Source organism: Melopsittacus undulatus, chromosome 13 (genome assembly GCF_012275295.1).
Source record: "Melopsittacus undulatus isolate bMelUnd1 chromosome 13, bMelUnd1.mat.Z, whole genome shotgun sequence".
In the NCBI taxonomy this organism is placed as follows: Eukaryota; Metazoa; Chordata; class Aves; order Psittaciformes; family Psittaculidae; genus Melopsittacus; species Melopsittacus undulatus.
Window position 1 is genome coordinate 6,894,015 of NC_047539.1, and position 11,449 is coordinate 6,905,463.

The following is an 11,449-nucleotide window of genomic DNA, read 5'->3' on the forward strand; positions in this document are numbered from 1 at the left end:
TATACATCAGCCTCAAGCAACCAGCAAGAGTTTTAGATCTCACCTTTCTACTGAGCGCAGGGAGGAAGCCTGAAGGGGAATCCTGAAGGGGAAGCCCAATTCCCTGCAAAGCAGAAAGACAGCTCAGAGTATCCAGGAGCCAGGGTCCCAGCTGCTATAGCACCCCATTCGACTGGTGTCATTAAGAGATTCAGCCCAGAACCTGCACATCCAGGTTACTGGGCACAGCACATCAGGGCTGCAGCAGACACACTCCCCTCATTCCCACCATCTGGAGCAGGGTTGGAGGCAGGCTGGAGGTCAGCACCAGCACAGACTGGCCACATACACTCCCCCAGGCTGAGGTTCTCCCTCTGCAGAAATGTGTCCTTCGGGTCATTAGCACCTTCAAGGGCAAAGAACTCACTGCTCACCCTCTGCGGACAAGTGCTGGCTTTGCCTGGGACATCCGGTAACGAAGAAGAGACTAGAGACTATTTAAATGTGTCAATTCACCTTTAATGTTTGAAAAAAAAAGAAGAAAAATAAATGGTATTTGAGCCATTGCAGTTATGAAGGGAACAGATTTTGCTCCACGAGAGACCGTGAACAGATTCACATTAGACTCATGCTTGGAAAAAACCAAAACCCAAAACATTCTCCTTTCAGACCCAGAATGGAGTTCTGAATAGACAAAGACCACACGAGTGCCCCAGACAGCCCAAGGCACATTACCCCTGTGGAAACATTTCCATCAACGTGAAGTTATGACAGCTACATTCTTTCTAGTTACAACATTGTTCTATCGATATTACAAAATTAGGCATACTTTGGATTTTGCACAGAGACAAGAAGGACTTTTACTTCAGGAAGTCATCAACCTGGGTCATCAAGTCTTTTCACAACAAAGACTTCCCTTCACCCTGCTCTTTTTCCCCCAGCAATGACTTATTATCAACACCCAGATCATCTCAGTGACACAACTTAGGTGCAACCAGTCTAGTGATATTGTCTACGCATTAGTTAACAAACCAATAAAGAGACCTGATGACAAGCACCAGCTATTTACTTGCCATCACACAGCATTTCTCTACACCCAGATAAAAGAACTTCCTGCAGTATAATCCAAAAGTCAGTACATACTAAGACAACATCACTGCTGAACCTATTGGAGACCAAGACATTTGTCTGCCTTTTAAGCAGATGCCACATGAGTTTCCTTCACACAAACATCACATGTAAATTTAACTTCTTGGTACTGTGCTTTAAGAACAAAAGCAGATATCAGAACATGGAGGACACTCCTCCAGAAACAGCTTATCAGCTACAGAAAATAAAAAAAGGAGACAGTGGCCACTTACAAGTCTTCCACATGACTAACTTGCTTTAAGGAGAGCATCAAGTTAAGGCAGTGTTGAGACAACTGGCTATGAACATGCCAAATAGAGCTGTTGTCAGTAGTCACCAATTTGATATCCTACTCCATTGCAGGGATGGGCCATGTGGCTTTAGATCTCAGTATCAAGGTCTAATAGCCACGGGATGTCACTTTCTGCAGCAAGCAGCAGCTCAGGGGGATGGCTGTTGAAGTCTTCTAGACCAGGCTGAGTTGCTTACAAGTCTAGGTCAATGTTTCAGCAGCGCCAAAAATACAGTGATGGACACTGAAAGAGAACACTGAGGGTGCCAGCTGCAAGCCTGTTTATCACAGTCCAAGGTGGAGTTCAACTTGTATGTGAAAGCCACCTAACCAAGAGCCACCCCACCAGCTTTCAGGGAAGGGCTAAGTACCTGCACTGAGGTTACTGGGAGAGCCAGCTCTCTACAGCCTGCAGGGTGGGTACAGAGGCTCAAACTGGCTTTGCTCCTCTTTACAAGATTAACAGTCTAATAAAACTCAGTAAGGAAGTCAGGATCTTTTGGCCTGCCCAAAGAAGTTTTCCCAGCCTCAAAGAAGGAGTTACCACTGAGGGAGCTGCTGTGGAATAGTTTTATTTCTTCCCACGTAAAGGCCATTGTTTTAAGCATTTACAGGTTTCCTAGTGCAATACAACCAAAAAAAGCAGTAACAAAAAAATGCCGCCTTCTTCCCAGGCAACTAGACAGAAGTAGATTTTTACTGCAACATATACACATTAAATATAGTATACAGTCCATGCAGCGGCATAGCCATGTTAAAGGGAGTCGTGGCTTCAGCCATCAGTGCATTACAGTCCGAATTTCACTTGCTCTTACTTTCTATCCAGACTTGAAGAGAAGAATTGCAACCTGACCCAAGTAAAAATAGATGAAGTGCTTTGTCTCGTGTGTTACATAGCTGCCAAAGTTTCTGCCAACAATGCAGTGCCAAGTTGGGTTGTATTTCTTGTCAAATTCCTGAAGAAAGAGAAGAGAGGCATTAAGGCCAAGAAAGCCCACATGAAAATAGTTCTAAGCCCAAATTCTTAGCTGGTTCTGTCCACTCACTATTGCCTCTCCTCCCACCTCCAGCATCTTTTGACTCCCCACTGCAAGACACTGTCATATTAAGCAACCAGACCTCTGCACTGGATAGTTTGAATGATCAAACACAAGCAAATCAGCTTCTGAGACTTGGAGCATCCATCAGCCCTGGCAGAAAGAGCAGACGCAAGAGCTTTCCTTGGTACAGTCTATTCAAGCCCTGTGTGTAGGCTTGCTCAGGGGAATATTTCTCCTCTCCCATTCCAAACCCACTCACAAAAAAGCAAGGTTCTGGCATGTCTGTTCCAGCAAAACATTTGAGCTTAAAGGTCACCTAAAACAAGGAAGGAGAAGTCTGGCTTTTACTGTTTGTGTCTCTTCACATAAAGGAGAGATAATGTACACTGAAAGCAAGCAGGCAAATTCACAGGCCAGGCAGCACCCAAAGACCTGAGAGGTCAGAGGTGACAAAGTTGAATGCTGCCTTAATAGTCTTCCATTTAGCAGTTAAGATGGGGTTAAAGACCATTTTCTTCCCTCTAGTTAACACACAACTTCCAAGAACACCCTTTCCTCCACCAAGACAGAGCCAAAAGAACAGACCAAGCATTCACGATTAAAGCCAGTGTTAGTTCTCAGACAGCAGCAAGACAGTTTGAGCTCTTTGCAGGTAACCTTTAAAGTAAGAAAAAGACTTTCTTGCCAGGGCACAAAGGGCCATCAAATTGCTTTCCTCCTCCCAACACACTCACAGGAAATAAAGGCCAGCTTCTTTTCAGATGCCTTTTCTGTGCCACTCACTCACTTTATAGGCTGCACTGCCCCAAGCAGTTTGAGAGAAGTCTTGCCTCAAAGTGAACAGAGGTTAGGAGACATCTTTGAATCCTTTCGACTCAAGCTTAGATTACAAGCAAGGCTCAAAAGCCAGGTGCCAGGGCTGCACTCTCTATGAAGTCACTTTCCTCCTTCAAAAGCTCTTTTATTGACCATTCAGAGAAATGGCTACAGAGAACTGCCAGCTCCCCAGATGCCATCAAGCATGAGCTCCTGCACATGGGGAGACACCTCTTCCAAAGCCAGGGCAGCTGCCTGCATGCTTTTAAAGCAGCATCTTGCACAATCCCATCAGCCAGCACAAGGCCCCATCCTCCTCCACGCCACCCACCCCAGAGCCAGGAACACAGTGGGGAGAACTGCACATGCACAGCTGCCCACTTTGAGTGAATCAGTAATCCCACCCTGCACTGGTACCGCAAGTGAGGCAGCAGCATCTCTGGAGCAAGTCCTAAACAGAGACTGCAGCCAGCTCTTTCTAGGCTGGCAAATCCAGAGGGACAGCACTCAACATTGCTCAGAGCTTGCCAGAGCTCTGCCATAGCCCTCCTCTGACCTTGGAGAAGTCATTCCATCCTCTTGGGAACAGCAGTAAAAAAGCCAAGAAGAAAGCACCTTCCCCCTCCAAACACACATATCAAACCTCAGACACTCAAGCTCATGACAGGCACACATACTTAAGAGCTTCAGGAAGTCTCAGCAAGAGCAGCCCCCTCATCCTGTAGTTACCTTCTTTATATATGCTGCAATGTCCTTTTCTATGTTGTACTTGTCCATTGCCTGTGTAGCACAGTCCACAGCATCTTGCTGCATGTCCTCAGACATGTCCGCATTCTTGATCACAGCCTTTCTGTCAGACATCATGAACCTAAGACAGAACATAGAATCCTTTAATTCCTTCCCAAGACAGGAGAAGCTTCCTGTGCATCAGAGGTTGTCCTTTCTATGGCACACTGCGTCACAAGCAGATACTACAAGCCCCTCTTACAGCCAGGGTGAGTTTTGCAGGGCAGCCTACAGTAGTCCCTTGTAGGCTAAGGTGCACCTTACAGCTGGAGCACTGTAGCACTGGCACTGTCTGGAGGTTAGATCAAAGATAGCCCAACATCAACACCTGCATTAAACACATGCAGAAGAAGCTTACTGTGTGGGAGGAGACGAGATCTGCAGAGAGCCAGAACCCTCCTATAGATCAGTAGGCTAAAGCCAAGTTTGCCTTCCAGGAGCACCAGCAGTTTGGAGCATCATCTATTCAGAGCCCTGCCCATCACCAGTAGGGAGGCTCAGGAAGCATATGTTAGCAGCAGTGCTTTTATTCCACCACCATCCCAGGTGTTATAGTTACCACTGCTAGTTTAGCCTGGAAGGAGTGGTGTTGTTCCACATTTAGCCTACCATTCCCTCAACCTCACTGCTGCTTTGCCACAGAAACCCAGACTTCAGCTGTTCCCATGGGACAAAGCTGGTCTGATGAGCTAGAAACAGGTTAACACCATGCTGCAGCCTAGAAACAGGGGCAGGGGAAGCAAGCCCCACCACAGTCAGGGCCTGGCAAAGCAGCCTCCTTTTTGCTCTCCCACCTGAGAGCCACACCACAGATGCTAGACACCAGCATGCCAGTGCCAGTAAAAGTCAAAAGCTGTGTACTACAGCTGAGCATGCAGCCCCCTTCACTCTGTGTTAGTTCAGGTGCATCATACCAGTCCCTGAAGGCACTTACACATAGATCTGCCGTGGCCTTCCCAGGGAGACATTAAGCCCTGGGAAACTTCCAGCACAGTCACTATTACTGTAGAAAACAAACCGGGCAATCCCAGCCCTGCAGCCTTTCTTCAAGGCCACACACCTGCGCTGTGGAAGGAGCCCTGTGCAGTCCTGCCTCCAACAGGCCCCTGCCCCCCTTCCCCAGCCACATGAGGCCCAGTCAGGAGGCACAGGTTTTATCTGGGGGACCGCTCAAGCAAAGGTCTTCACCAAGGTCCCCAGCTGCTCACCTTGACAGCAGCTCTTGCCAGAGCATGTTAAAACTGTGGGAATAAGCTCCCTAATGACAAGGAGTACCTCCAATTAAGCCTGCAAAGCACCATCAGGTTTCCTAAGTCTTTTTACAGTGCTCCAAGTCCTGAATGATACTACCAAGCATGTTTTGAAATAGTGAAACTACACATTTTTAGCTCTACTGGGGAGTGAAGAAAATCTGCAGCAATGATCACTTCCTGGAATAGTCCCAGAAAACTGAAGGAGTAGCTTTGTTACAGCAATTAAAGGAGCCTGCTATCCAGAGAGAAAGAGAATCCACTTACATAATTGCAGCCCTATGATTACAATACTTCAATTCTTCACTCTGCCTGCAGTTGAAGGCTTCTATTGCAACCTTAATTTATACGGTTTAGATACAATGTTTAATAGAGCACTGCTATTAACACACGCTAATAGCATCAGGAGGAATGACAGAAACTGCGCTCAAATGCCAACAGAGAGCACACGTGCCTACCACAGCTCTGGAAAAGCCACTTCCAGGCAGGTTGTTCCCTTCCATGCTGTGGTTTAAGCTGGGGGCCAGAGCAGGACAAGGCAGCTTACAACAGCCCAACCAACAGCCCATAGATTTGGATTCACTATCCAGGAATGCTGCAATCTCCTGGAAAAAGTCTTCTGGGGGTTCAGCCCACAGGGGAAAGGAAGTGGCAGAAATTCACTCGTGGGTCATTCTTGCAGGAAAGCTTCTTTAGGCAAAGAAGAGAGGCAAGCTCTCACACACACATCAAGCCTTTGCATACCTCTGCTACACACGGAGTTCAGAGGGCCATTACATAACCAGCCACAGAGTGACCTGCAAAAAGCATCTCCCTTCCTCATTGTTTAGGCAAGGAGCATCTCAGTGCAGGCCCATGCTGCCAAGGGCCAACAGCGCCATAGAAAAGGAGAACGATTCTCCTTCAGCAGAGCTGCAAGTGCTGCCCTCCCCAGCACCACACTGCTCCAGGGCACAGCATCCTTCACAGGCCAACCCATAGGACGGGCTGGCAGCTGACAGTGCTACTGCAGAGAGGGTCCCCTGTACCCATTGTTGGGCAGGGAGCAGCTCCAAGGGTCACCTCATTCCACCCCCCTGCACAGGACAAGGCCCCAGTCCCAGCTCATTACCCCACGGGATTACAGAAGCATCCTCCCCACAAGCATCCCAGCAACACCACACATACTTCTTTTTCCTAAACCACAAGACCATGGCTAGCCCTCAGGGCCTCACCACCTGAGTCTGGCCCTCTCAGACGAAAACCACAAGGCCTCTGCATCCAGCCCAGGACAAGACAAGGTTGGGAGGCAGAATAATACAGCTCCAGCAGCCACCCCTTCCCCAGCCCAGGGCAGGATGCAGTCTTGAGGAAGAAAAGGCTATAGCCCCAGCAGCCACTCCAGAGCAGGATGAAGTCCTGGGGATGTGGGGGTTCAGGCTCAAACCAGCATCCAGCCCTTCCCTCACCAGGGCAAGATGAGCTCTTAGAAAGAGTGTAAGAGCCAAGACCAGCATCCAACCACTCCCCCAGCAGGACAGTGATGGGACTTTGAGAGCTAAATGATGCTCAAGATCAGCACCGGCTCTCCTTCCCTCACCAGGACAAGACACAGCTTTGGAAACAGGATGAGACACAAGCTCCCACACGCACTCTTTCCCCCACTGGGCAGCACAGGGCCCAAGCCCAGCACCCATCACTTCCCCACCAGGACACCACGGAGCCCGAAGGTGGGGATGAGGCCCAAGCTCAGCATGTACCATTTCCTCAACCACGACCCTAGCAGAGGGGTGCGGCACAGCCCCTTCCCCACCCCGGCACAAGCAGGCCCGGGGAGACGCTCCCAGGAGCCGGGCGCATGTGCAGGCCCGAGCCCCGCGTGACCTTCACGAGGGGGAGGGGGGAGCCCCAGGGCCGTCCGAGGCAGCGGTGACCTTGCCCGGAGCGGGGCTGGCATCAAACCACCGGGGCCTGGTGGGCTCCGAGCGCCGCCGGGAGCTCCTCACAGGCCGCACCCGCCGGCCGGCCGAAGCCGCGATCCCCGCCTCCCTCCCGGCCGGCCTCTTCTCACACGGAGCGCCCAGTCCCCCCCAGCCGTGTCGGCGGAGGGTGCCGCTCACCTTCACAGTGACAAGGCCACCCCGGGAGGCCGAGGCACGGAACAGAAGCCGGTGTGAAGAGCCGCGCACCCGCTCCGCCTCAGGCCGCTCCTCTCCCTGCGCCGCGCCGCGCGCTCTGCGCCTCACCGCCGCGCCGCGCTCAAATACCGCCCCGCCCGCTGCGGCGCGCGGCCCGGCGCTCTCCCATTGGCTACACCGCCCGGAACGGCGCGCTCCTATTGGCCGAGCCGCGGCGCTGCCCGCCACCCCGGCCCGTCCGCCCGCGCTGTTCTGCCTACATCCTGTTTCATCCCACAATGCAGCGGGGCGGCCGCGGCGCGGGGCGGGGCCTCGCGGGGGCGGGGCTACCCCGGTGCCGTGAGGGGGCGGGTCCCGGAGCTGCAGGGACCCCCCCAGAACCGGCCCCGGGACCCCGATACATGGGGCTGATCCCTTTGGAGAGGTCTGTGCTGCCCTACGGAGCCATGGCTCCTCTGGGGGAGTCCCCTCTGCAGGGGGGACCCCGATCCCCGGGTGACCGTGAGCCTCTGGGAGGGGCCGACCGCCTCGGGTAGACCTGATGTCCTCTGAGGTATCTGCTGAACCCTGTTCCCGTGCAGCACTGTGATACCCTGGTTTGCATTACTGCTCTGCCTGAAGTAAAGCCGTGGTAAAGCTCAGCTTTAGTAAGTCAGCAGGTGCCAGTGCCATCAGAGCAGGATGAAGTGCTGTGTATCCACCACAGCATCCCTGGGGCAGGATCCTTGTGGCAGGCAAACCTCACGCTATGGTGTGCACACCTCAGGGTGAGAGACAGCAAAGGAGACTCATGGTCATAACCGCTGCTCTGGGGCTGGCAGCGAGGGAGCACCCAGCAGGATCCAGGCACACTGCTGTGATGCTGAGCTTCGGCCCCTTGGAGCTCCAGGCACACACCTGTGCCATGGGCCCGTCTGCCATAGCCACCAGCCAGCCTGCTGGTTGCTCCATTTCACCTGAGCAGAGGTGCTGAGTGAAAGGAACCACCTGAAGAAGATGCAGAACACAGTCCTGGTGCCCTGCTGTGAGCAGCACTGGGATGGAGACGGGGCTGCCTGCCCTCATCCGGCTCTTAACGAGACCAGGGTTAATTGCACGCATGGCCTGGAGAACCAGGTACTGGAATCTGTTGAATGTGGTTGCTCAGGGAGGACAAGCCTGGTAACAGCACTGAGGGGACGGGTGGGAGCTCACTCCATGGCTGTGTATTTGCCTCCTGAGCAGGCAGCCCATGAATGGGCAGATCCTTTTTGGCTAATGAGATGGGTATTTCATGGTGTGACCTTTGCAGCCTCTGAGGTACTGGTCAAAACTCCTGCCAGCAAATACAATATTTACTATTCCCAAATAGACCTGAGCTTCAGCACTAAGACTGCAGGAGCCAGAGAGCAGCAGAAAAAGTGAGGACTAAGGCTGCACTAAGTTTGTAAACCCAGTGCAGGTGGCACAGAACCTACCTTCAGGCAGGTAATATGAGGGCATCAGCATCCCCTCAGACCCCAAACGCATCAAGTGCATCAGTTGGGAATGGCTGTGGGTCCCTACTCTCTGCCCGCCACCACACACATCCCATGGACATCCCATGGCAGCACCAAGAGCTGCTTGGCCCGAGAAAGAAAGTGTCAATAAGTAAATACACAGCCAGAGCAGAGGGTTGGGCTGCAGCCATCAAATTGCAGCCTCAGGCTTAAACACAGAGATCCCTCTGCATTGATGCTCTCCCTGCACCCTTGGAGCAGTGTTTTCCCTGCTTTCTTCTGCAGGCTGGCTTTCCTTGCTCCATCTGCAGGAAGGGGAGCGAGCAGTGCCCGTTCTGCTGGGATGCAGGCGATGCCCTGCACCCACTGACATGCTTTGGGTCAGCACAGGCCACCCCAGCTGGGCCCCTGGCTTTGGCTGGGCTGCATGCCGGTGCTAATGCAGTAACAGGCTTAGCTACAGCCCTTTCTGAGCTCCCATCTCAACAACAGCAGGAGTAAATATTGTTCTAGTGCTGTTTCCAGGGGCTCTGGATGGCTGGAGGGGGTGAGGTGCTGATCTTGAGGCTAAGGGGGGGGGAAAAGCCCTGCCTGGGCAGTCAGTGGGCCACAGAGCAGGCTCCAGCATCAGTGGCTGCTTCTGTAACCCCATCCCAGATGCATCCTGCCTCCTTCCCCAACGAGTCTGCAGCAAGAGGAGGTGGAGGAGCTGTACTCCTGCCCAGCACAGCCTGGCTGTGGCTTGGCGCTGTCCTTGGCATGTGGAGGAGCACGGCCTTGATGGAAGAAAGTGCTCCAGATGCCAGGGAGGGAGCTGCGTTCCTGAATGGTGACAAAAAGCATTTATTTAGAAATTCCTCTGAGTCACTGTATGAGGCACTCCACAGGGATCCACAGGAAAAGGGCCTGGCAGCGAGGAGCCGTTTGCCATCTAAGGCTCTGCTCCTCCTGCCCCGTGGCCACATACTTCCCGTGGGACACATTTCCAATCCCGATTTGAAGTCAAACCCCACAGACTGCCATAAGAAATGCAGAGGTCTGGGATCCAAAGGCTGGGAGTGTGGCTGCAGCAGCCCACAAAGTGTGCATCCATCTGTAACACCATCCATCTGTACATCCATCCACTGTAACACCCCCCCCCAGGAGATCTTTCCTCTTACTAAATCTAAACCCACTTTGCTGTAACTTAGCCCGTTCCCTGTGCTCTGCCCTGCCATGGACGTGGCCCACTGATGTATTTTGCAGCATGTGTCTGTAGCAGACAACTGTCGAAACGTCACCTTTGTCTCCTTCCCTCATGTCTCCCTGTGCTTCTCCAGGCTCCAGCATCAGTCACTCTCTTTTGCCAGTAATCAATAAAAGCAGCAGAAGTAAGGAACCTTCTGTTATTAATTCCCCTCCTCACTCTCCCCACATGTCCCAAGGGATGTGTGTGAGCACCAGGCACCCTGGAGCAGAGCCACCGCTCCACACTAAGGGAGATTTGGCCACTTCATCCTCTCAGCAGCACAAACCCTCCCTGCCAGGCCCTGCCTGCTGCAGCTGGAGCACGAACATCACACGCTGCGGGCACTCTTCCTGTCTGGTGACATTGCAATCACCGATCATCATCCTCCTGTGGCTGAGGCATCGAGCAGGGAGCCTGCAGCTCCTTGCAGAGAGGCACTGCAAAGCAACTGCACTGAAAGGAGAGCTAAGGGTGAGAGGGAAGCACTGGCAGCAGCTCAACCAGCACCCAGCTCCTGCCACGGGGCAGCCTTGCAGGGTCAGACCCCTCACAAGATGCAGTATTGTCCCCTGCAAGTGACAGCCCATCCATACGGCAGCCATGGGGTGAGCTGGATCTGCCCTTCCACAGGCTGCAGTCCCCATCCACCAGCTTCCCAGCTGCTGGAGCCACATCCTCACCTGTTATTTTGTACCAGGAGCCTGATTGTTTTGGCAAGTGCTTTGCAAACTGCATAAGGGAGGGTTTGTGATCAGGCCAGGGCTGTGCTTTGATCAATCTTGTCTGTGAAGAGCTTTCAGCGCCCTGGTTAATGTACGTTATTGTCTCCCTGAATCCTGCTATAGAACCGGAATAAATCCCGTGGAAAAAGAAAATGCCCTACAAAAGGAAACATAAAACTCCAGTGAGGACCTTCAGTGCTGATGCTGAGGGTTTGGTGACCATAAACACCCAATGTGAGACCCCAAGTCCTTCAGTTTACAGTTCACAAATTTGGGATGATAAAGTGTTTTCATTACCTGCCATCCTCTTTGAGGCACAGATCCAGTCTGGGTGCATTTCTTTCTCCCTTGAGTTACTCTCACATCCCCTAGGGGATGGGAACCATGTTCTTCTTGTGCCTGATGCTCTGAGCACCTCATCCATGCCTAACCTACAAAGGCTTTCAGTCCAGAGTGCACAAAACCCAGCCCTGGAGCTGTCCCCCAGGTTCCCCAGCTGGGAAGAGGGGGGCTAGCCATGATTGCTGCTGGGATCAGTGTGTCTCAACCCCCCAAACACATCCTTGGGCCATGCAATGCCCTGTCCCCAAAGCCACCAAGGCCCTTTGGTGTC

At 52.5% G+C, this 11,449-nt stretch overlaps 1 protein-coding gene across 2 annotated transcripts; it reads right to left on the bottom strand.

Annotated features, from left to right (window-relative positions):
• Positions 1 to 476: 476 nt before the first annotated feature.
• DYNLL2 (dynein light chain LC8-type 2) lies at positions 477 to 7,532 on the bottom strand. Of its 2 annotated transcripts, XM_034068777.1 has the most exons (3): positions 7,391 to 7,532; positions 3,985 to 4,123; positions 1,952 to 2,355 (listed from the first exon to the last, which is right to left on the bottom strand). In XM_034068777.1, exons 2-3 carry the CDS (start codon positions 4,117 to 4,119, stop codon positions 2,218 to 2,220), a joined length of 273 nt encoding a protein of 90 aa, XP_033924668.1. In that variant the 5' UTR covers positions 4,120 to 4,123; positions 7,391 to 7,532; the 3' UTR covers positions 1,952 to 2,217. The 2 variants fall into 2 exon arrangements, with proteins under 2 accessions (XP_005154435.1, XP_033924668.1); XM_005154378.3 differs by lacking the exon at positions 7,391 to 7,532 and having other exon boundaries at positions 477 to 2,355; positions 3,985 to 4,142.
• Between the last annotated feature and the right edge of the window lie 3,917 nt (positions 7,533 to 11,449).